The sequence below is a fragment of the Panthera uncia genome, assembly GCF_023721935.1.
Source record: "Panthera uncia isolate 11264 chromosome B2 unlocalized genomic scaffold, Puncia_PCG_1.0 HiC_scaffold_24, whole genome shotgun sequence".
In the NCBI taxonomy this organism is placed as follows: domain Eukaryota; kingdom Metazoa; phylum Chordata; class Mammalia; order Carnivora; family Felidae; genus Panthera; species Panthera uncia.
In genome coordinates, this window is record NW_026057580.1 from 38,039,945 (window position 1) to 38,066,849 (window position 26,905).

General features: G+C 33.8%; 1 protein-coding gene across 2 annotated transcripts in view; it reads left to right on the top strand.

Annotated features, from left to right (window-relative positions):
* Positions 1-26,905, top strand: part of SENP6 (SUMO specific peptidase 6) — a 115,082-nt gene that overhangs the window by 23,716 nt on the left and 64,461 nt on the right. The window contains exons 3-7 of one of the 2 annotated variants that reach the window (XM_049652893.1): positions 475-535; positions 9,367-9,509; positions 10,566-10,670; positions 15,321-15,341; positions 25,866-25,936. In XM_049652893.1, coding sequence (XP_049508850.1) covers positions 475-535; positions 9,367-9,509; positions 10,566-10,670; positions 15,321-15,341; positions 25,866-25,936 — 401 coding nt within the window. The remainder of the gene's footprint in view (positions 1-474; positions 536-9,366; positions 9,510-10,565; positions 10,671-15,320; positions 15,342-25,865; positions 25,937-26,905) is intronic. The other variant, XM_049652894.1, reaches the window with a different exon arrangement.

The window sequence follows — 26,905 nt, forward strand, 5'->3', positions numbered from 1 at the left end:
TGCAAAGGTGTAACTGTTTTACTGTGGTAACACCATTGGAATTACTTTCTTTATATCAGCTAAGGTTTTCTTACCAGCTTTTTCTCTATTTTGTTTCTCTGTTCTTTTCCCCTAATTTTAAATCCAAGACAGAAAGGAAAAATGAGTGACTGTAAATGGAATCTACAGTTAGGAAAACAAAAATTATATGTTCATTTATAGCAAGGGCAACAAATGATGGCCCATTGGCTGAATCTGGCCTATCATTAGATTTTGTTAATAGTTTTATTGGAACACAGCCACACCTGTGGTCTGTGGCTGCTTTTATACCAAAATGGCAGAGTAGTTGGTATAAAGACCATGTTTACTCTCTGGCCCTTTATAGGAAACATTTGCTGATCCCTGAATTAGGTGAGCAAAGAGAATAAAACTTCTGAATTAATGTATGGGTTGTAATTGTCACTTAAGGTTTTTTCCCCCTTGTTTTCTGTGTAGTGAGGCAAATCTACTCAGTGTGGGTGAAGATGAGGATTCTGAGACCTCAAAAGGAAAAAAGGCAAGTGTTGCTTTTCTGATTTTTTTTTTTTTTGCTAATTTTTTTAGGTTATATACTAAAAACTAATACTTCAAAAGAAGATTTTTATATATATATTTCTAAAGTTTATTTTGAGACAGAGAAAAAGTGAGTGGGGGAGGCGGGGAGAGGGAGAGAGAATTAGAGAGAGAGAGAGAGAGAGAATGAATCCCAAGCAGGCTCTGTGCTGTCAGTGCAGCCTCAGATGGGGCTTAATCTCACAAATCATGAGATCATGACCTGAGTTGAAATCAAGAGTCAGACGCTTAACTGACTGAGCTACCCAGGCATCTCTCAATATAGTCTTAATTTGCATTTCTTTTATTATGAGTAAGGTTAAATGTGTTTTCATATGTGTAGTCCATTTATTTTTCATTTTTGATAACTGTCAGTTAATATCTTTGCCCATTTTTTTAATTTAGTCTGTAGAATATTATTGATTCATATGAATTCTTACTATATTGAGTCTAAGTAACACTTTTTTGACATCTCTGAAAAATATCTAGATGCATAATAATAATGGCATGACATAGTTCATTTAGAAAAATTTGTTTGCACGTTTGTATTTACAATGATACGTGGCTTATAATGGTTTCATAGATTGATGAAATAGAGTCTTTTGGAGAATTTGGCCCCTTGCTGTGATACTATCTGCTAATAGTTTAAACCATTTTTTTTTTGACTAGTCTTTTGCATTTGCTTTTGACGATTATTGCCTTGGATAAAAAGTTTTCTTATGTTGTCAAAATATTGATCTTTTTTCCTTTAATGGCTTTTGGGTTTAGTGTCTTTTTTCCTAGTGATGTTAACTTAATTACTTACTTGCTTTGTCCTACGAGATTGTTTCACAATACCAATACGAATATAATTACTAATAAAATGATTAATATTTTTTTTCCTTCTGTTTGCTTGTTGGTGTTTGGTGGCACCGTCAGGTATATCCTATTAGGAATGAGTATTTAAATTACTATGTTGTGTGTTTTTGTTTTTGTTTTTTTGAGTGAACTTTAAAAAAAATTTTTTTTTGTTTATTTGTGTTAAGTAATCTTTACACCCAATCTGGGACTTGAACCCATAACCCCGAGATCAAGAGTTACATGCAGCTCCGACTGAGCCAGCCAGGTGCCCCTATTACTTTTTTTTTAAATCAATTAAAATGAGTTTGTTTTATAATTATACAAAAAACATTTTTGTGATTTGAAAGTCCTATCTATAAAAGTTTTATTCAGAGAAGTCTAGGTTTTGTTCTGATTTCCTCTATCCTTTTCTCTTTCACTAATAGGCAACCTTTTTTAAAAATTACATGGTTTAGCCTTTCATTTTAATTTTCTTCCTTCCTTCCTTTCTTTTTTTTTTTTTTTTTTAACATTTATTCATTTTTTGAGAGAAAGAGAGAGACAGAGAGACAGAGCGTGAGTAGGGGAGGGGCAAAGAGAAAGGGAGACACAGAATCCGAAGCAGGCTCCAGGCTCTGAGCTGTCAGTACAGGGCCTGATGTGGGGCTTGAACCCACAAACCATGGGATCATGGCCTGAGCTGAAGTCAGACGCTCAACCGACTGAGCCACCCAGGCACCCCTCTTCACTTTTTTAATACAATATACATCCTTTCTTGGAGAAACTGCCTACACTATTTGATACTTCGATTGTTTTGCTTAACAGTATAGTCTGCAAAGTATTTAGAGATCTTTATCATCTCTTGGGGCACCTAGGTGGCTCAGTCAGTTGGGCATCTGATTCAGGTCATGATCTCATGGGTTCGTCTGTTCAAGCCCTGCCTCCGATTCACTGCTGTCAGTGCAGAGCCCACTTCTAATCTTCTCTCCCTCTCTCTCTGCCCCTCCCTGGCTCACGCCCTCTAGCAAAAATTAATAAAACATTTTTAAAAAAAACCTCTGTATCATCTCTTTTATTGTTACATAGTATTCCCGTGAGTGGATAAACAATAGATATTTAGTTGATTGCCTAGTGATGAGCAGAGGTGTTTCCTAGTCTTTTGTTACTATAAGTAGTGCTTTAATAAAGCCTTATGCTTTAAAATAAATAAGTAAAGCCTTATGCTTATATCTTTTCATATCTTTACAGTATACTTTTGGGATAGATTCCTAGAATTGCAGTTGCTGTTTCAGAGGGTAAATATATATGTAATTTTGCTAGTTATTACCAAGTGCCTCATTCATAGGAGTTAGCATTTGCCATTCCCGCTAATAATATATGAAAGTTCCTATTTTCTTGTAATCTTGGGAAGTATGTGGTCAAAGTTGAATTTTTACTATTTTGACATAGTACCCTCTTCACAGATTTCTTGTATTTACAGGTGAATAGTATTATAGGGGCTTTTAAATTTACTTTCCCTCCATCTTTGTGGGGTTTTTTTTCTTGTACAACATCTCTATTTTGTTGTAATTAAGGGAATTTATAGAATTTGAAGATTTTCTCTTAGTACTCTAAAATTTTTCTTTATGAAGTTACAATGAAAAACTATGAGGTTTGTTCACATTGCAGTTTTCCCTAGCTTTTTTTTTATTAAAAAAATTTTTTTAATGTTTATTTTTGAGAGGGAGAGAGAGAGACAGAGTGTGAGCGGGAGAGGGGCAGAGAGAGAGGGAGACACAAAATCCGAATCAGACTCCAGGCTCTGAGCTATCAGCACAGAGCCTGACGTAGGGCTTGAACTCATGAACCACAGATCATGATCTGAGCTGAAGTCGAACGCTTAACTGACTGAGCCACCCAAGTGCCCCTCTAGCTTTTATTTTGACATCTGGATTGCTTAGAGTGCTACTGTTTAGGTGTTCTTTAGGTGGACAGAAATATAGTAAACTTTGCAGGGAAAAATAAAAGGTGTTTTCAGTTACTAACTTCTGTGACATTGGTTTTCAGTTTATGTGGTGTGTTTTTTTTTCTTTAAACAATTTTTTTAATGTTTACTTATTTTTGAGAGACAAACAGAGTATGAGCGGAGAAGGAGAGGCACAGAGAGAGAAGGAGACACAGAATCTAAAGCAGGCACCTGGCTCTGTGCTATCAACACAGGGCTCGAACTCACATACTGCGAGATCATGACCTGAGCGGAAGTCTGACGCTCAACTGACTGAGCCACCCAGGCACCCCTTTAATGAACTTTTTTAAAACATTTATTTATTTTTAGAGAGAGGGACTACGAGTGGGAGAAGGGGCAGAGAGAGAGGAGAAAGAATCCTAAGTAGGTTCCGCAATGATGCGGTGCTCAATCTCACAAACCATGAGATCATGGCATAAACGAAAACCAGTAGTTAGATGCTTAACCAACTGAGCCACCCAAAAACCCCTGTAATGTACGTTATAAATGTGTAATCATTTAATAGATTCTTTTAGGTTATCTTCTTATCTGAAATTCTTACGTGCTATATTTCTTGAATACTTATTTTTTCATTAAATTGATTTATTTGATGTGTGATAAGTTCGGGTGGATGATAACCATATATTGATAATTTTTACACATTTCATAGTCCCAATGAAAAATTTATTCATGCAACAAATATGTATTGATCACAGTGTTCCAGATGCTAGTGAACAAAGTAGTCAAGTTTCTTTTTCCTATGGAGCTTAAATTCTAGTAACTGACTATGCTCATTTGTTGCTTGATGAATATATAATACAGAATTGGCAAACTAAGGCTTACAGGCCAATTTTGCCTACAATCTATGGCCTAAGAACCATTTTTAAATGATTTCCCCCAAAGTCAAAAGAATACTGTTTTATTACATGCAAATATTATATGTAATTTAAATTTGTGTTTATAAATAAAATTTTATTGGAAAACAGCTGTGCTTATTTGTTTATGTATTGTCTATTACTGCTTTCATGCTATAACACAGATTTGAATTTTTTGGACAGAGTTGAGTAGTTTCAACAGAGACTGTTGACCCACAAAGTCTGAAATACTTGTTATGTGACCCTTTACAAAAAAGGTTTGCTGGAGCACCTGGGTAGCTCAGTTAGTTAAGCATTGGACTTCAGCTCAGGTCATGATCTCATGGTCCGTGGGTTTGAGCCCTGCATTGGGCTCTGTGCTGACAGTTCAGAGCCTGGAGCCTACTTCGGATTCTGTGTCTCCCTCTTTCTCTGCCCCTCTCCTGCTCACTCTCTGTCTCTCTCTCAAAAATAAATAAACATTAAAAAAAAAAATTACAAAAAAGGTTTGCTGATCCCTGTCCTATTGTTTGTACTGTGTAAAGGTTTTCCATGTGGATTGATAGTTGAGAGAAACAGCTTTTTTTGGATGAGTAAAGTATTAGAGTAGTTCATCAGAGTATCAGATTCTAGACCTGCTAATAATTGTCCATTTTATAGGATGGTTGTGAGAATTGTGAGGCTATGTAACCTATATAGTGCATGGCTCCACTGAGTCTTCCACCAGTGGCTAATGCCTGTATTTAAAGTTGGTTTTGTAATCAAGATTGTTTTGTGCTAATCCTTCTGTCTACAGTAGTTCTCCTGATCTTATGCTTGCATTAGCTAGAAAACTGTGTTAGGCTATTAAACAGAGGGGCAGAGGGGAAGAAAAATTAAAAATTTTCAGGAACATCCAGATTGAATATATCATCTTGAATTTTATTTATTTTTATTTATTTTTTTTATTACGCTTCTTTTTTTTTGAGAGGCAGAGAAAGACAGAGCACAAGTGGGAGAGGGGCAGAGTGAGAGAGAGACACAGAATCCAAAGTAGGCTCCAGGCTCTGAGCTGTCAGCACAGAGCCCGATGTGGGGCTTGAACCCATGAACCGCGAGATCTGAGCTGAAGTTGGACGCTTAACTGACTGAGCCACCCAGGTGCCCCTTGGCTTAAACAATTCTTAAAAGGGAAGATGAACTTTCTACATTTATATAAAGGAATATTTAGTGCAGTTCCTGTTTGGTATCTGTAGAATAGTTGGTATTCCAATGGTGAGTCCTTTCTGGAATAACACAGTTTGTTTCTGCTTTTTTCTTGTTAAGCATCATTATTTATATTTCTACAGCATTATAAACAGCATTATAAAAATTTCTCATGCAGTATAGTATGGGAGCACATAGACTTTGGAATCAGACTGGTCTTTAAATGTTTAAAGCCATTTAACTAGTTTGGACAGGTTGATTTGCTTTTTCAGCTCACTGATCTTCATAGCACAAGGATAGAATGTCAATAGAGTTTAAATGACATGTGGTGGAGAGATTTTGTTAAGGAGAGAATTGAAGTGGGAAATTAATCCTATCACTCAACAGCAGCAAGTAATTGACCTGTTTTAGGTGTGGTTGCTGAATCCCAATCTGAAGAACTACTGAAATGTATAAAATATGGAGATTGAATATAAAGTAACTAACATAATGCCTATTCATAGTAAGTATTCACTAAATATTAGCTTTTGTAATTGCCTAGATAGAATGAAATTGTATGATCAGCCCCCCCTTTTTTTTTTCAAGTTTTTTTAGAATTTACTTATTTTGAGGGGCACCTGAGTGGCTCAGCCAGTTAAAGCGTCCGCTTACATAGGTCATGATCTCACGGTTTGTGAGTTTGAGCCCCATCATCGGGCTCTGTGCTGACAGCTCAGAGCCTGGAGCCTGTTTCAGATTCTGTGTTTCTCTCTCTCTCTCTACCCCTCCCCTACTTGCACTTCTGTCTCTATCTCAAAAAATAAACATTAAAAAAATCTTTTTAAATTTATTTATTTTGAGAGGGAGATAGCGCAGGTGGGGGAGGGGCAGAGAGAGAGAGGACAGAATCCCAAGGAGGCTCTGCACTGTTAGCACGGAACCCGACATGGAGCTTGAATTCAAGAAACCGTGAGATCATGACATGAGCCGAAACCAAGAGTCAGATTCTCAACTGACTGAGCCATCCAGGTGCCTTTATATGATCATTTGTTAATGGAAACTTTTTGCTTCTGAGATTCTTAACAGGCTATATATATCAAAATCACCCAGAGCATTGACCCTCCAGTGTTAGTGTTCGTCAGAATCACCTGGAAGGTTTGATAAAAACATTGCTGGACCCTACTTCCAGAGTTTCTGATTTAGGAGATCTGGAGTGGGGCCTGATAATTTGCACTTTAAGTGTTTGCAAATGATGCTGGTTCTGCTGGTCCAGCAACCACACTTTGAGAACCATTCGTTGACTTAAGGCATTTTTTCAGAATAACTTGGGGAAAGGGCTAGGTCACAATGACTAGATAGGCCTAATTTTCCTCAGATGAATGCATCTTAATGACCAGTTGTTAGGCTAAGAGAGGATACCTGTATTTCTAATTGAGTGGGAACTGTTGATAACTGAATTCCTACCCATCTGCCCATCGCAGGGATAGGCAGTTTGTGTATACTTTTGTTAATGCATGAAATAACCCTATGACTATAAGGAAGGTTACCCAGCTAGGAAGAGACAAGTCTGTTTGATTCCTAAATGGTTATCTTTCCACAATAATGCTATTCACCAAATGCAAAAGAGATTGTATTCTTCTAACAGAAATGAAAGAGTGTGATAATCCCATTATCTTTATCCCCTGTGGGTTTTTTTTCCCCGTTTTTTAATTGTTTCTTTTGATTTGATCATGTGTCTAATTTCTTTGAGTCTGCTATGAATGTTAATTGCATATGAAAAATCATGGAGGTAGTTGGAGGCCTAGAAAATTATCTTTTTGGAAGAGAAATATATTTACTTATGGCTTGTTACTAGGAGCATTAGCAGTCTCAGATCACCTTAATCCAGTGGTTCTCCAGATGTGGTATCAGCATCACTTGGGGACTTGCTAGAAATACAGATTCCTAGGCCCACCCTAGACCTAATGAATAAGAATAAACTGTAAAAGGTTGGACACAGCAATTTAATTCTGTAATTAATTATGCAAGTAATTCTGATTTACATTAAACATTTGGAACTTCGTTAATTGAACTGAAGGTTGAGATGATTAGAAGCTGGATTTCAGTCTTTACGAAGGCTATTATTCATAGCCTATCATTCTGATCCAAATTTTGAAGGTTTATGAGGCCAGTCACATATGGTAAATGTGCATCCCTGCTTTTTGTTTCTCTAGCTCTCTGTTGGAAGTTCCGACTTAGCCTCTCAGTTGCATCTTCTGGAATCAATAGATGCATCAGGGGAAAATACAAATCTGGGCTCAGGTCTCTTGTGTTTCTTGTTCCTGATCTTAGTTCTTAATTCTTCACTGCCTTCGGAGTCCTCAGCTGTCTCAAACATACATTTTTTTAGTTTGCATTTTGTCCAGGTTTTTTTCTAGTTGTTTTCAGATAATGGAAGGAAATTGATCTGCATTACTTAATGTGCCACTGCCAGAAATGGAAGAGTCTGAAGCACATGGCTGTAAAAGATTAGGAAGTAACAAAATGTCTCAAGGAGGAGAAAGTGATAAGCAGTGTGTCAAAAATAGATCTTTTTGGAATTTTGTAATGTAGATTTGCCTAAAAATAAGAATAGTGTTGGCAAAATGAACTCTGTACTCAGGAGGACTTTTTTGTGAGAGAGATTTTTTTAGGGAAATGTTAGGTTTCTATGGAGATCAATTGTGGAATAAAAGCCAAGTTCCTCTCTTCTTACAATTGTATTTTCTTGTATATGAGTGGAAAATAAAATATTAGGCCACTGATTCAAAAATAAAGTAAATAAGAGGGGTGCCTGGGTGGCTCAGTGGTTGGGCGTCCTGACTTTTGGCTCAGGTCATGATCTTATTATGGTCTGTGGGTTCGAGCCGCGCGTTGGGCTCTTTGCTGACAGCTCGGGGCCTGGAGCATGCTTCGGATTCGGTGTCTGCTTCTCTCTCTGCCCCTCTCCCACTTGTGCGGGCTCTCTCTCTCTCTGTGTGTGTGTCTCAAAAATAAACATTAAAATAAAAAAAATAAAAATAAATAAGAATGATTTTGAAAGTGTTGTTTTTGGGTAAATTATCACTAAGAACTGTGGACCTTTGTCTTAATGAGTCTGAAAGTAGCTTTTATTTTTTTTTTTTAATTATTTTTTTTAACGTTTATTTATTTTTGGGACAGAGAGAGACAGAGCATGAACGGGGGAGGGGCAGAGAGAGAGAGGGAGACACAGAATCGGAAGCAGGCTCCAGGCTCCAAGCCATCAGCCCAGAGCCTGACGCGGGGCTCGAACTCATGGACCGTGAGATCATGACCTGAGCTGAAGTCGGATGCTTAACCGACTGAGCCACCCAGGCGCCCCTGAAAGTAGCTTTTAAATGTCTGATGTGATGAATGTAGTAAGAGTAGGTTTCTTTGTTTAAAAGAATTTTCCAAGGAATGGGCCATCCTGTTGTCACACTGTAATCTCCCCAAAGTGATTGTTGATATGCTATATATTATCACTGGCAACAATGAAAGTATCAAGACATTTCAGTTTCTGTGTTTGTATAGAAACTTTGATGCTAAGGCCAAAGTCCTTGTGTAAATTGAAATGATGACTTATTACCACATTTGGCTGTACTTGTCCTACAAATAGCAGTAGCAGGGGAAATATTTTTCTTTACTCTCAGTAAAGCTCTGTTTGAAGATAGTCTATCCTTCATGTCTTCTGTTTTTCTCTTTTAATTATCTTAAAGACCTTTGGAGACACTTAAATGAAGAGAAAATAATATGAACACCCCTGGTCCTACATATTTGTGTTCTCTTTAGGAAAAAAAAGTATTACAGTTGAATTATTCTTAAATTCATGACACTGTCATCCTTCTCTCCCGTCTCCAACAGCTGGTACTATTGTTACAGCTTTTTTAATAAGTGAGTTTTCAAACAACCATATTGTGTTTATTGACTCTGTAACATTTATGGATCTTTTTACAGTTAAATCGTCAATCTGAAATTGTTTCTACCAGTTCTGGTGACCCCTGGAAGACATGTGCGAGACGAAACAAGGCTGACAGTTTAAAACCTTTGAAAGGCAACCCGATTGGACTTAACATGTTGAGCAACAATAAGAAATTGAGGTATAGTCATTTCAGAAAAGATAAAGGGTTTGACACCAAAAATTAACTGCCTTTGTGGCCAGTTGACCCAGCCTATACTTTCACCTTTTTAGCAGTGCCAAGAGGTAAAGTTGTACCAGGGCGTGAATTCTTTGCTTTGAATTTGGGATTATGGTTGACTGCAGTGATTTTTTTGGTTCTGAATAAAAATATTGCAAGAAAATTTCCAGTAGACTGAGATTTCATTAGATGAGCTTCCTCTCATATAGTTAGTAAAATGTTGGTCATAATACTAGAAGTAGAAGGCACTGGAGGGTAGAAGGGTCATGTCTCCTTTAGGAGACACTTAATCAGGATTATCTCAAAAGGGATTTTTTTCTTTTTCTTTTTCTTTTTCTTTTTTTTTTTTTTTAAGATTTCTTATTCCTCTTCCTTTTCTAGTTATAATCCTTAGGGGTTGTCCTAGTGAACCACTTTTACTGATATGATTGATTGTGCTGTTATACCTCCCAGAAATAGGATTGAAAAGCACTGTTTCAATTTCAGTTGTGTCAATTTATAGAGAGAAAACTGTGGTACATGAAGGCTAAGTAACTTTGAAGTCAATGGCAGAATCAGAAGTAGAATTTGGGACTCCTGACTTTTTTTTTTCTTTTTCTTTTTTTTACAGTTAGTACATTTGATTTTTATTTTGACATATAAGAAATCTTTGTAATACAGTTTAAAAGCTTTTTTTATGTATAGTTCCTAACAGAATAAGAAAAAATATATCTGAGTTAATTTATTGGATATCTTACAGTACAGAACATTCATTTGGATTCCTGATTTCTATTCTAGTGTTCTTCTACTGTTTTATCTTCTTTCATGAATTGTATTAGAAACATTTCAGAGACAAATTCAGAAAGTGGAAAACTCCTGGTGGACAATTTAACATGGTCATTGGATTGATCTGTAAAAATACATATTTTAGCGTGGAGCTTTTTGTGTGTATGTGTTCAGATTTGAAAGGATTTATTTTGCATGTGTGTATGTAATTTTTCCTCTGTTCAAATTATTCTTTGTTTCTTGCATCTGCAGTGAAAATGTACAAAATGCATCAATATGTTCTGGAACTGTAGTTCATGGTAGACGTTTTCAACATGCTAATGTACAGACGTCACTAGTAAAAACAGCAGCCCAAAGGTAAGGATTCTAATTGCCTTTGTTTAGTATATACATACCATCCTCTTTAATACTTCTTCACTGTTTTTTTTTTTGTTTTTCCTTTAACCAACTTTTTTACTTTGGGGAACTTTACTGTGTTTCCGTTGTCTGTAACAAGATATTCATGTCTCTGAAATAATTCATGTCCTAAGAATTTTATTTTATATCTGCTTTTGAACAAATCACGTTCTGTGAATAGAGACATAAATGAAAACCTTTCTGTTACATTATATTCCAGTTAAATTAATCTGATTTTACAACATTGACTGTACAACATTTGACAAGAAATCTTCAGGTGGTAGGTTTGCTCTGATAAGTAAAACTAGTTATTAGCTCATTTTAAGATTTATTGGATTTCATAGTTTCAAAACAAATCACATTATTAGCTTTCATTGGAAAAATTTTGTGTTTTAATAGTTTTAGTAGATTTGGATGTTCTCATTGATCATGAAAGTAATACTTAAACCTTGAAATAATGAAAGTAACAGTGGGGAAACTTGGTGTTTTAAATGCTTTGGAGGTTTTTCATAACCATTTTTTGAACGGTTATGAAATTTCAGTTCAATTTCAGTTCTGGGTCCATTTCAATCGACTAAGAAATTTTTAGTCTTCAACAATAAAATAAATCTAAATTTTTGCCTTATGAATAGTTGTGTAAAATGTTTTTATGAATAGTTAAATTTGAAGATTTGGTATATATGTTCTTCATTTTTTAAAAATGTCAGTCGAGATTATTGCTCATTCATAAAATGTGTCCTGACTCTTAGAAACCGTTGCTATGTTTGCTATGTACATAGATAGATTGGCTATAGCATAATAGATTTTCAGCCTAAAAACCTTAAATCTTTCTCGTACTTTCAGATAATAAAATCTTTTGCTTAAATGTATTATTTTATCAGTTTTCACATATTTGAGAAATACAACTAAAAAGACCAAAAGAGAAATTACTGCACATACCAAAAACTTGTCTTATCTTACTGTAAAGTACACAAATCAAGCTCTCTGGCCAACATGTGGCACAAACATGAGAATAAATAATAAAAGGAGGGTAATTATTAGAGAGGCAAAAAGGAGAGACACTATTTTCACACACTGATCACACTGATAGAATCCAATGCTGACAAAGATTTGTCTTTTTTCTGAAATGTGGTCCATGTTGAAATACTCATCTATAATTTATAATTAAGTGATATGTTCTGCAACCAAAATTATTGCTTTTGAACTTATTTTTTAGTTTGGAGTTATTTGCAGTGTGACCTAGTTTCTCCATACCTCCTTTCATCATTGTTAATGTTAAAAAACTGATTTCAGTCTGGAAATTGGTTTGTGTTTTGTTTTATTCTAGGTCTTGGCACCTATTATACCTTGCATATGTATTATTGTTCATCTGCATAAAAGGCTAGATTCTGTTAATAGGAAATGGCATTTACTAGTAAAATATTGTTTCTTTAAAACCAAACAAACCTGAATTAGTTTATATTTAGAGAAACAATCCTGAATGAAAATACTTGTTCTTACAACTAGGGGCAGTAAGGAAAACTGAAAAGTCATGTCAGCAGGGCAGATTGTATTTATGTTTGTCTCTTATTTACAGAATAAACATTTCTTATACTTACTAAAGTGTGATTGTCGTTAAAAAGATTTTGACATTCAAAAACAGGTCACTGGGAGTTTTCCCAGTTTTCTTCCTTCAAAATCATTGAGTGATTTTATGTTACATACTAGACATAGATGAGGTACAGAATAGTCAGAGGTGAATATAGCAAAGTCCCTGCCTTCCCACTCAAGTTTGATTAGGGTAGAGGACAGAAAGACAAGTAAACAAATGATTACATGGTAAGTGCAGTGTAGTAGACACAGTTTGCGTAGTGCTATTTACAGAGAAGGAGGCAGTGAAGAATTCACAAAGGAAGTAGTAAAGAAGCTTTTTTTTTTAATGTTTATTTATTTATTTTGAAAGAGAGAGAGAGCATGCGGAGGAGGGGCAGAGAGAGAGAGAATCCCAATCAGGCTTTGTGCTGTCAGCACAGAGCCAGCGGATGCAGGGCTTAATCTCACACACCCTGGGATCATGACCAGAGCCAAAATCAAGAGTCAGGCACTCAACCAACTGAGCCCCCCCAGGTGCCCCCAAAGAAGCTTTTGAGTGTACTCATTAGAAAAGACTCCATGCAGTAGGAACCACATCTCCAAAGGCATGAAGAAAGCTTTCACCAAAACGGTTACCACGAAACTTTTGGTTTTAACTAGTATAGTGTTGGCACAGTTGTCATGCTTCAGATGAGGTGAGCACCCTGGTTTTTACTGGCTTTTACAGTTTCTCCTAATTTTTCCTATTTTCTCAACTCTTAATTTGAAATTAAAGGAAATGCCATAAGCTGGTAATTCACACACACAGTCCTCTTGGGGAGAGTGGTATAATTTGTCTTTTAAAAGTAAATCATACCTGCATTTTGAATAATTTGCAGTTGTTTAGTAAGATGTGGGAACAAGTACATCACACCTTTTTAATCCAAAGGGAATAAATGAAGATTGTTAAAATATCTGATAAGATTACTACTATTAGAACTACTCTTTGGGAGAACATTAGGATTTTAATCTATTTTCTTACTGCTACTACAAATGTTAATATAAGTTATATTTAAAAGAGGTTGTTTGTATACTAATAGTGATGAAGGAGGGTAGTCTTAGTATGGAAAAATGAAATGCAGAAATTAAAAGGTCTATATAACTCTATACCATCTCCACCCCTAACTTCAGTGAGACTTGCTAAAAGAAAACATTTACTGGTTTATGTTTTATTTACATTTTCACTTGTTTTTGTTTTTGTTTTTTATTAAGGATAGGTGAAAAGACTTGTAAGGACCATAGGGGAAAATGAATGTCTACAAAAGCATATATAATCCATAAATGGGAAAATGGGCTCCTGGAATAAGCAAGATTTAATTATTAATGAAAAGCACCACTTTGAAAGAATTTTTGAAGTCTTAAATCAGGTCATGGATACCAGAATCAATCAGTCTCTCTTTTTTCCTTCCTTTTTAAAAAATTTTAAGAACACTAGTACAGCACTAGTTCAAGAATGAAATAGTCCAACAAGAATGTAAGTTGACATTTTTACAAAGTCCTACATTACTAATAATGGCTTCCCTATCCATTTTTTAAAAACTTTTTTTTCTTTTTTTTTTCTAATATATATGCTCCTCCAGTGCAGGACTTGATAATAAACACATATTGAGGAATTTTATACAAGTACAGTGACTTATAAATTAAATATCTTATCATAATAAATGCATTTTCTTCAAGGATAAGAGAAATGAGCATGGGCATATGTATATTTTTTTGTTTTGTTTTTTGTTTTCTTCCTAACTCCCTTGGTTTATTGGAAAGAACCAAACCTGTTTCTACTGCTACTCTGTCTTCTACTTATTTCCTTTACTCTATACAGGTGAGTTTATAAAACAAAAACGATAGACTACTAAACTCTTCTCACTTCTTGGGCACAACAATGTAGAGCTAGAAATGGCTATATTAGGTGTTAATGCCTAACTTTGAGTTTTCATTTTAGTTTTCCTGAAGCTCCAGAAGAAATAAATATATAAGATAAGCTGGACTTAAAGTTTCACGTTTATATTTTATTTACTTTAATAGGGGTGTAGTAATATTCCCTCAGTTTTTTGTTATTTTTCTAACATAAATTTATTTTATAGAGATCATCCTTTTTTTTAATGGTAGAGATAAAATTTCAAATATGGTATTCATGTAAGCTTATAATTCTTTACTATTGAAATTTAAAAAAAAATAGGTCTTTTCAGTGTTGTTTGTATAAACCCACATTACTATTTTTTCCTCTTAATTTACTATGATTAATGTTTTACTTGTTCCACGTTATTGGAATGTGAGAGTTTATATGGGGACTCGGGGAGTTTGTAAACTATGTTTTGCTTACAGTTTTGAATATTTTGTTCATTTTATAATAAATAATTCTAGGTTATGAATCTTACTCTAAATTGAAGGTTTTTGTAATTTTACTATTGAGTAATTGATATTGATAGCTTTTTAGGTTTTCCTTGAATGTGGAGAAGGGTGGACCTGTTATAAATTGTATTTTTGATTGGAGGCCATGATTTTAAATCCAAGGCCTTTTCTTGTGTCTAAAGCCATATGCTGCTGTATTTAATCTATGGCTTTTATCCAAAAGTTCCAACCTTAAAAAATTTTTTTTTCTTATTCAGAAGCTGATTATCACACCTGATAACAGAATTGGAACCACTAAAAATTTATAACTTTCAGAAAATTTTATTGTTCTTTGAAGACAATATAACTACTCTAAACCTATCATCAATTGGTTGATGGTTAAATAAAGCTCTCCCAAGAATCTTTCATATCTTTGTACATCCTTTTTTCTTAAATATGTTTAGATATAAATTTTCTATATTAACAAAAACTTAAAAATAATTTACTTATCTGACAAGATTCAAAACTTAGTATATAGTATATATATAATGTGTTTAAAACAAATTAATCACATCAGAGTTTTGCCTTATTGACCGCAGTTACTAAAACTACAATGATATATCAAAAATGAGGTCTTGCCTCTTACATTTTTTTTCTTTTTCATGTTTTAAGCAGTCTGGACCAAAAGGAAAGGTAAGCTTAATATTGATGAAATTAGAGCATGGATATAACAGTAAGATACCAGATTATTTATATGCTTTGAAAAATATCCATTGAGTTCATCATTAAAGTTTATTTATTATTTTAATAAAAGGAAATATTGATGGTAGAACATGATATTTGACTTTGGTGGCTAGTGTTTCACCATAATTCTCAATATGGTTATATATTTACATTGATAGGACTACTTTGCTTTTACTGATATACTTTTGTTTTTATACTTTTTTAGATAGAGTTGAGGGGGAAGTGGAATTAGAATGCCTTAAATGTAGAGTTAAAACTCTAAACATCAATGTATGCCTATTCTGACCCAAAACAATTTTATGATTGCTGATTGTTCACTTTGTAATAACATTGGCAGGCACATGTCCTTTAGCAGAAGTGTTGAATGATGTAAATAACTTGAAAATAATTTTTTAAGAATGCACAGTTGTTTAATTACATAATTTTAACTCTATAGTTTCTTTAAAGGTGTATAGAAAGTAAAGAGGACAACTTGTATTATTTTATAAAATGCATATATTCCCCCTTACTGAACACCACAGTTCTGAATTATAAAGATGATCCTGTCAACAAAAAATTTAGTCATATTTTATAATTCTGAAATACTTCACAATTCTTACATGTTTTAGGTGAATGGATTGGGCAGATATTTTAATCTACTGGGGAAGAAAAATTATTTTATTTTTCTCTTTGAAGCATTATTTTCTGTCAGATATAGATGGGTCATTATATCTTTAAAATTTTTAACTCATAAGTGCTACATATTTTTTTGAAATCCATTAATAAGATTTTAAAAATATAATTGCTAAAGAATATACATTAACTCTTTATACAGTCATAAACAAAACAGACTCATTTTATGTAAATACTTTCCTGTATGCTATAGTAGATAAAATGTAAGTACTCTAATATTCTCACAATAATATAAAGATCTTAAATTATTCTGTTTTTCACAATAACTTTGTAGGGTTTATGCTGATTTTTTGCACTGTTTTGGCTTATGCATATTTCTGTAGTGGAAATTTATTCATTGATACATTCAGCAAATGTTTTCAATGACTTTATGTGCCAGGCACTATTCTAGGGGCAGACAGAAATCCCTACCCTCTTGGAATAATACTGGAACGGGAGTCAGAAGATGTGGAATTAAGTAACCAGCAGTATCAGTAGGCACATAACTTACTGTAAAATGAGGATAATAATATTTGCCCGATTTTAAGGAGATTTGTGAGGAACAAGTGAGATAATGATTTAAAACTGACTAAACTATAAAATTTGAAATTTCTTTAAGTAATAGATGATGGGAAAAAAAAGTAATCTTGACATTCTGTCAGTCTCTTGTACTAAAATTACTGCCAGGGATTAGATATGAAGCAGCTACTCTTTATAAAAAACTTGTAATGAATATACCTGAGTGCTTTATTCAGCAGCATAGTTATCTTTAGGTTGAATTTAGCCCATTAATCTTTGGATCCTTACCTAAAATTATTTTGTGTTTATCTTCGTTGGAGATTAGCTGAGAACTTTTGCGATAGTACATTTTACTTTGTGAATTCTTTTCACATAAGCCTTTTTGTTCCCTTCATGTGAACACTAAGCTACATCTTTTTTCTGATCTTTAAAGAGTACTAGAAGGTCCTTTATCTTTATCCCTCAACACATGAGAGACTATAAATTTTTGAACTAAATTATTTATAAGAGAATGGTTTAATAAACAAAAAATAGATACTTGTGGAAGGTAAGTCTTTTCCAGGCTTTTTTTCATTTGTGTACTGAGCACAGTGAGGTGTGCTTTGAGTTTGAAACTAGGCTGGAATAAATAATAAATAGCAGTATTAATATCTAGAGCTTGAAAAACTTCAAAAAATTGCTGCCATTTTGTTGTTGTTGTTGTTGTAGGTGACTTTGACAACTTGAATGACTCGACTTCCTTTCTGACTCATGGACAGATAGGTTCTAAATACAGTATATTTGGTAGCACCAGTAACCTAGAATATTTAATCTGGTATTAGAACTGGTTTTTCCCCAATTTGACAGTAAATTTCATATATTAAAAAATAAAAAATAAAAAAAAAAAAAAAAGAATGTCACCCCAACCATACAATGGGAGGAGATGTGTAAAAGCACTAGATGAGCTGTATACCTTGAAACAAATATAAGGTAATACTATGAAAAAAAAAAAAAAAAAAAAAAAGAACTGGTTTTTCCTCCCTAGGTAAAGAATCTGTTGGCCCATTATGAAACTGAAGCATGCAGTGATTTTCCAATTTAAAATTTTTAAAAATACTTATTATTTATTAGTGTAAAAAGTATGTGGATATTGTAGAGAATTTTGAAGCATCAATAAAGTACAAAGATGAATAGAATACATTGAAAGAACATAGGTAAAATACTAGAAATGTTTGCATAAAGAGTATGTTTGAAAGATAAGTATTATAGAGATTTTATAATTTTCTGAAGGCTCTCAAAATAGAAAATTATATTATTAGGATCCTGATGCATTTCTTTTTCAGTGTTTTTTTTCTGTGTGCTTTTTAATATATGCATTTCACCTAAATGCATCGTAACATTTTTCACTTTTATTTATTAATTCATAAGCTTTTATTAATTCATTAAAAAAATTTTTTTTAACGTTTATTCATTTTTTGAGACAAAGAACACGAGCAGGGGAGGGGCAGAGAGAGAGGGAGACACAGAATCCAAAGCAGGCTTCATCCAGGCTTTGAGCTGCAGCACAGAGCCCAAAATGGGGCTTGAACTCACGAACTGTGAGATCATGACCTGAGCTGAAGTCAGACACTTAACTGACTGAGCCACCCAGGCGCGCTTAAGTTGACTTTTAAAAATGATTTTTAATGAATGCATAATAGGTTATCCTGCAGGTATTCATAATTTATTTACTCATTACTTCATGACTTTTATATATGACACATTCAAGTACAACTTTGTGTATAAATTTCTAAATGATTCTCTTAAGATAAATTCTCTGTGAAAGGATTCTTTGGACTAGGTTACAAATATTTTTAATGCTCTTGATAAGTGCTATTAAATTGTTGAGAGAGGTGGTACCAATTTATTATAGTATTATAAATTGCTGTCTAAAGATATCTGAAAATAAAATTGCATTTAGATGATACTGTCTTCCTTATAAGAGTCATCTGAAACTTTAGAAATAATAAAGTTGAGCAAGATGGTAGGCTACAAGACTAATAGTATTAATAGTTTCCTTCATTCAACTCTGATCAATTGGAGTATATATTGGAGAGACCAAAATTTTATTTACAGCAACAATTAAATATCCAGTAATAAAGTTAACAGTTATAAAGCCTTTATAAATGTATCTAAAGATGTACTCGAGACCTCTATTACATTCTTTATTAGTTTACTCCTTAAATGCAATTTTAGACAAAATCTCAGTGACTTTGTTGTCATTTTAAGAAATTTGACCAGTTAATGCTAAAGTTCGTTTAGGAGAGTAAATATTTGAGAACAGCAATAGACTTTTTGTTTTTAAAGAATAAATGGAGGAAGAGAAGAATGATTTGCCTTTCCACATAAAATGTATTGAAAAGAAAACAGTGATTGAATATGGAAACTCTAGAAGACTAGGAAGAAGGAGAATAAACAGTCTAGAGTCTGGGTATATTGTTTCCAACCAAGATGTCCAGTCAATAAATATAAACAAATTTGCAGTGTCTTTTTTTTTTTTTTAATGTTTATTAGAGAGAGAGAGTCAGAGTCCCAGGCAGGCTCCACGCTCAGCACAGAACCTCATGCAGGGCTTGATCCCATGACCATGACATGAGATCATGACCTGAGCTGAAATCAAGAATTGGTTGCTTAACTGACTGAGTCACCCAGGCGCCCCTGCAAGTGTCCTTAAATGCCTGAATTATGATATTTGCACCTTGGGTGAAAAATTAGTATTTTGGATTTTTGCATGGTGGCTAGTAGTGGCTCAGTTTTTACCAACACAACCATTCTTTATACAGTTATTTTATACAGTTATTTAACCTGATAAATGGACTCCTGACTGCATACAGCCTTTTAGATATACACGTTTATTCATTCCAAATATTTATCAAGTGATTGCTGTGTTCTAGCCATAAGGATATAGTGATGAACAAAAAGGACAAGATCCCTGCATTCCTGTGGTTTACAAATTTTATGGGCAAAGACTAATAATGAACAAGTAAAACATGAAATAATAAGTTCTATGTAAAGAGTATAATTGAGTGATGTTACAGAGAGTGACAACATGGTTTCTTTAGATTGCATGTTCAGAGAAACTTTTTATTAGGAAGCTAACATTTTAAGCAAGGACTAAATGAAGAGTCAGCATGCCATGATCACAGAGATAGCTTTTCCAAATAGGGAAGAGAAGGTGCTAAGATAGTTTTACAAGAATGAGTTTGGTGTGTTCAAGGAAAAGAAAGAATGACCACTATTGCTGGAGTTTGGGGAGCAAAGGAGAAAATGTTATACCATGTGGGTTTGGCAAGGTCAGCTAGGACCTAGGTCTTAAAAGGCTTTGTAAGGTGATCTGAAAAGTTTCTTTTTTTTTTTTTTAAGTTTATTTATTTATTTTGAGAGCAGGAGCGAGAGCGACAGAGAGAGGGAGAGAGAATGAATCCCAAGCAGGCTCCACACTGTCAGCATGGAGCCTGATGCAGGGCTTGAACTCACAAACCTTGAGATCATGACCTGAGCCAAAATCAAGAGTCAGACGCTTAACTGACTGAGCCACCCAGGCACCCCTTTGAGAGTTTTGGGGTTTTTTTAATGTTTATTTATGAGTGTGTGCATGTGTGCACGTGCACCAGAGGGGCGGAGAGAGAGAATCCCAAGGAGACTCCTGTGCTGCCAAGTGCAAGCCCAATGCAGGATGCAGTCTCATGACCTGCACAAGATCATGACCTAAGCCAAAATGAGAGTTGGACGCTTAACTGACTGAGCCACCCAGGTGCCCCAATCTTTGAGAGTTTTTAAAAAACAATCTTTTGTATATGATTTATAATTTGGTACAATAAACAACTTCAGTGGAATTTAATTAAGAGTAAGCATGTTCTACTTTCCAAATATCAATGTGCTGGAAAGGAAAATCAATGTAGTCTATGACTACATATTCAAAACTATCTCAGCAAAATGTTGGGAGTTGAGGAGGTAGAAAAGTAGAAATAAAAGGAATCTTAAGGCCTTTTTCTGGGAGAGTTGGGAGGGGTAGAAGTAACAGGATTTTAAAGACCTCATCTCATTAGGGATGCAATAGAACATCTTGCTTGAATAAATGTTTGGAATCTTGATAACGTGTTAACAGAAATATGTAATTGGAATAAAGGTTGAGAGAGGAAAGGTAACTATTTGTTAAATTAATTAGGGAGGGAAAACAAATGAATAGTAATTATGTAAACCAGTAAAAATAGGGGAAAAGAGGAAACTGAAATATATACAAATATTAAAAAATGATAGGTAATAAAGATGAAAGGAAAACGTGAACTCAGTCAGTTGTTACAGTAATTGTGATCAGGTTGAATATATTTAATAGCAGACAAATTGGTTGGATTAAACCCAGTTATACTGTGTCGTTTCTAAGAATCAGACATTAACAATCTATAAGGTAAAGGGTATTTAGAATCACAAAAGGTGAAAACAGCATGAGTTAATTTTAATAACAAGATGGAATTAGGAATTAGAAGTACTAAATAGGAAAGGCACCTGTGTGACTCAATCAGATAAACGTCTGACTCTTGATCTTAGCTCAGGTCATGATCTCACAGTTCGTGAGTTCAAGCCCTGTGTCAGGCTCCACACTGACAGTGCAGAGCCTGCTTGGGATTCTGTCTCTCCATGCCCCCCCCCCCCCCCAAACTCGATAGATCGATCTCTCTCTCTCTCTTTCTCTCTTTCTCTCTTTCTCTCTTTCTCTCTCTCTCCCTCTCCCTCCCTCTCTCAAAATAAATAAAATAAACTTTTTTTTTTTTAGAAGAAGTATGAAAAAGGAAAAAGCATGTAACAGGCATAGTCTATAAAAGTATAACAACTTAACATATAAAATGTCCCTAAATATTTAAAATGCAAGAAGTTCTTAGAGTATAGCTGTGGGAGATTTTTAGTATATCTCAGAAAATTACACCAATTTATGAGTTTAACATGAGTTTGGAATAATGAATTTTAACATTTGAATATGAATACATTTATTTCATAGAAATGTACATCTTATAGATCAGTTAGAGCAATGAAAAGATTAATAAAATGAGCTATAATTAAAACCAAGCAAAAACCAAGACAAAAACTCAGCACCTAGATCCTGGTTTCTAATACCACTCTCTAAGAAAAAGAACGTGGAGAAATGGCTGATTTTAGGGATGGGGTAGGGAAAATACAAAATGAGTGTGGAGTGTCCTGTATTGTTAAAAACCAAGCAAATACTCAAAAAACAAAAGGGTATTTGCTTCAACAGCACATATACTAAAATTGTAACATTAAAGAGATTTTCAAGGCCCTTTGTAAAAAGGTGACCTGTGGATTATGAAGCATTCTATATGTCTGTAAATTTTACATTATATGTATTTTATCAGAATTTAAAAAAAGAACTGACATCACATCAAGCAAGTGGACAAAGGAGCCAACTGAAAGCACTCCCAAAGACCAAAACTAAAACAATTGGATTATAATCTGAAGTATAAAATAAATACCCATATATCTTATTGATAAAAATTGGTTGAATAAATGAATCATTTATTTACTCAAATTATCCTAGGGTTTTACAAGCTATTTAAAATGAATTGAAGGAAATGGACAGTTGTTTATTATAGAATTCCAAATAATCTGCGTAGATATTCCACTCTTCAGGAAGTGGGGTTTATCTACCCTCATCCCTTTTGTGGGCTGGCCTGACTGATTTGTTTATTTCCAAACAGAGTGTTGAAAGGGAAAAATAGTAACTCTAGAATGGAGAAATCTGGCAACCACTACCTTAGCTAAATGATCAAGGTTAACATCACCAGTGATAAATCGTATTGATATTATGTACTTCCTGATGTGATGTGATGTGATGAGAGGGGCACTTCAGCTCTGCAGTAACCTTCCCCCTAAATTCATAACGTTGGTCTAATCATTAGAAAAACATCAGAGTGACCAAGGTTGAGGGGCCTTGACAGTTCTCTTCTAAAGTGTCACGGTCATGAAACATCATGTAAGGCTGAGAAACAGAGGAGCCTAAAAGAGACATGACAATTAAATGAGGTGGATCCTGGAACAAAAAGATATTTGTGGAATAGCTGGTGAAATTCAGGTAAAATTTGGCATTTAGTTATAGTAGTGTACCAGTGTTGGTTTCTTTTTTTGACGTATGTATGATGATGCTGAAGGTGTTAACTTTAGGAGAAGCTGGGTGAGGAATATAATTCTGAATTGTCTTTAACTCTCATGTAAATCTAAAATTATTCCAAAATTAAATTTATTTTAAAAACCTTTCAGAGCTGAGGCCTATCTAACCTCTAATAAAGCAAAGCATTTTGATGTTATTTCAGTAATTCTGTACAGAAGAAAAAAAGCTTTCCAATTGTTTTTGCAGGTTGTAAAATGTTGAGTTCATGAGGTGGGTTGTTGTTTTTTTTTTTTTTAACTATACAAACAGAAACCCTCCCAAGCAAAAAAATCCTCCCACCTTGTAGATAACAGATGACAAAGAAGCTTCTGTGCTTCTGCTTGGTTTGAGGGAAAGAAATATCCACTGGTAAATTAAATCCTAGACTTGAGCTTCATACTGGCTTGGAGTTTGAAATGTTAGTATCTGTAGAGCGATAGCACCCTCAAACTAAGAAATTAGTATAAAATTTGGTTTTTGATCACCTAACAATTTTTTAAAAACTAAAAATTAAAGAACACAAGATAGTTTATGGCTAGAAAGTTTCTAAAAATTTTCTTGTTAAAGTAATGCTACTTTTGTCCTGAAATCCTTGTATTGTTATATTAAACTTTACGGTATGCTTTTATTTCTGAAATTTATTTATACACTATTTAAAAGAAAAATTAGTTTCCCCTGTTTATATAAGGAAATATGGAGCAAATATTCAATACATTATGGCTATTAAAATCTGGGAATTTTGGTAAAAAAACACAGACTAGTTTATTAACATTACAATACATGATAAAGTCACGGATATTATATGATGTATTCTGTGTGGTGTTTGTTCCCCATTAGCAAGGCATAGTTCAGTGCACTGTGTCAGATTGCAAAAAACATGGTGCATTCAGTGCAGCATTTTCACCAACCCCTGCACATGTATGATTGGTTGTCTCAGATGATTTATGTCAGTTATTACTGAGTAAACCTGTGTTTATAGCATACCCCGGAATAAGTCATCAAACAGGTTCAAAGTACAAAATCTAAAATATCTATTTTCAGATTTTGTGCCCATTCTCTGTCAAATAATTATTTTCTGTATTGATAATCCTTAGTATTTAAGAATGTATACTATTTGTGTTATTCACTATTTTACCATAATAGTATCATTGTATTTTGCTTTAGATTCATTGCCTCTGTTGCATTTTAAAGTTGATATCTTTATTTTTCCAAGCAAATAATTATAAAAATTAAAGATTAAAAGAATGAATTATCTGCTTTAAAGATAAGACTATATTATATTCCCTTTAGTGTGAAAGTGTATGAACTATAAAACCATGAGTTTTAAGTTTAATAAAATTAGCTAAAAACCTATCTTCTTCATAGTGCTAGTACTACTACTATCTCTAAGGCAAATTCTTATCTTCACAACTTATGTCCCCATGAATCTAAAATTTTGTCAGGGTAGACATTGCCCAGTTGTACAAAAATGCAGCTCAAAAATGAAAATTCCATTACTTATCAATATTGATGCAATTTCCAGATTTCAGATTCTGGCATTGCTATTCAATAGTTATGTGAATATAGGCAAGTTAATTAACTTTATTGTGCCTCCATCTCCTCTATAAAGTGCTAATAATAGTATATACTTCGTAAGGTAATTGTGAAGATTCAAGTACTTGATAGATATAAAGCACTTAGAACAGTACCTGGCACATGATGCTCACTATCTGCTAACTCACATTACAAACACACTACTATCCTTACTCTTTACTGTTTTCTTCTTGTGTCATTTTCTTATCTTCTTTTTTAATTTAGGTCCTTTGACTATTATAACATAAGAATATAAAATTCTTTTAGAAAAATTTCTTTAGAATTTTAATTTACTTAATTATATTACTCCGATAGGTATTGATCACCAGTGTGAATGAATTTACAAATAATAGAATAGCCTCTTTTATTTTTAATTCCCTGGTTAAGTAAAATGGGAATATGTTAGAAGTTTTTATTTAGGGTGAGTAAGTAGATATTGTAGTTCCCAGGCTTATTGCACTTTTTGTGAATCTTTAATGCTTCCATCCCACAACTACCTATAGGTTTTTGGCTTTACCCCCAAATTAGTGTGTATTTGGATTTATGTGGTATTTTAGGATCTTTATTTTCTGAGGATTATGTTCAAAATCCTGAAAATTGATTGTATATAAAGTGACAGTGTAATTTGATGTATTTTTTCAAGTATAATTATATCTCCATAATATAGTGTAAGAATAAGATACTTGTTTCATATTGCTGGTTTGGGACATAACATTTTTTGTGCTGTTTTTCAAATTGTCCTCAAAGCCAATATCCTAATCATCATTTATTCCTCTAGTTGTTGATATGTTTTTAATTACTTAGAAACATTTACAGCAAAATTGGGCAAATTGGACATTTTTTTTTTTAATTTTTTTTAAACGTTTTATTTATTTTTGAGACAGGGAGAGACAGAGCATGAACAGGGAGGGTCAGAGAGAGGGAGACACAGAATCCGAAACAGGCTCCAGGCTCTGAGCTGTCAGCACAGAGCCTGACGCGGGGCTCGAACTCACGGACCGCGACATCATGACCTGAGCTGAAGTCGGCCGCTTAACCGACTGAGCCACCCAGGCGCCCCAAATTGTACATTATTAAATAGCGGATTTTTTTAATTCAAAAAATGTGTGACAATGAAGTATTACATGCTCTTGTTTTTAATGTGTTTTATAAATTGTGATGGCAGTTTCAAAAGAAAACTAAAGTTTTGTACATTGAGGGGATAAATATGTAACATTGGTGACTACTTTGAAAGGACAATAATAACTTGGATCCATTTATTAAATATTTGTATGAAAGTTTGCAGTGGGGTCTGATGGATTAAGAGTCCATCTAAAATGTAGTCTAAAATGTAGTCACTGTTCTTAAAGATCTTACAATTTAGTAGGGTTTAGCATATTTGTATCATATAGTTTTATTATTTTATAGTATTTTTTTATACGGCAAGGAAGCTGTGGTTTGCCTTTTTGGGGGGGGGGTTACTTTTAATAAACACATTGTAAGTGATTCCGCACCTTTTTGTTCTGAAAATATATTTTTCTGTTAGAATAATCTATGTAAATTTCCTTTTTTAGGAAAGAATATCCACCTCATGTCCAAAAATTTGAAAATAATTCTGTAAGGTTGAGTCGGCCTCAAGGTGTCGGTAAGTATACAGTTTTATTAACACCTGTGAAGGGTTTTGAATAGTTGTATGAAAGAAAGGTAGAAATAGAGATATGACACTGGTTTTAGAATATTCCCAAGTATAATAGAAATACACAGAAAAGCATTTTTTGAACTGATTTGAAGTTTTACTTACCTGTGACCTAACATTTTCGGGGAATAGTTACATACTGAAGAGATTACAGTTTGAAATCTTTTTTTTAATTAGGATTTGCACTAAATTCAGGATCCACATATTAACTGTAGATGGATTATAGCTTCAAAATTGTGTTTGGGTGAACTATATTATAATCTTGTATAATGTAGTTTTCTTGCTTTAAATGGTTATGGTCCTAAAATTTAGAACATATTCGGCAACCACTGAATTTTAAAGAGACCATACCTGATACAATTATGTTAATAATAGATGTGGAGAAAAAAAGTTGTGGGTAGAAATTTTTGTTTTTATTGACATAATCTATTAATATACTAATATTAGTGCAAAAATAAAGGCAAATAATATTTACAGAAAATGTTTCACCATCAAATTGATTTTCGTTATCTAGAATAGTGATTTTTTAAAAAACATATATATTTTTTAGTGTTTATTTTTGAGAGAGAGAGCGAGAGAGAGAGATAACGACAGAGAGGGAAGGAGGGAGGGAGGGGCAGAGAGAGGGGGACAGAGGATTTGAAGCAGACTCTATGCTGACAGCAAAGAGCCCAATGCAGGGTTTTATCTCACTAAGCATGAGATCATTACATGAGCCAAAGTCAGACTCTTAACCGACTGAGCCACCCAGGTACCCCTAGAATATTGAGTCTTAATCTGTGAGTTTGTCCCAGTCCTTTACTTGCTTAAACCATAGCACTGCTTGTTCTTATCCAAAATCTAATTGATTTAAACAGCTGAGTTTTCCTGATAGCTAAGAGTTTGTTTTTTAAAGCATCTATATTCTTTTCTACTCTT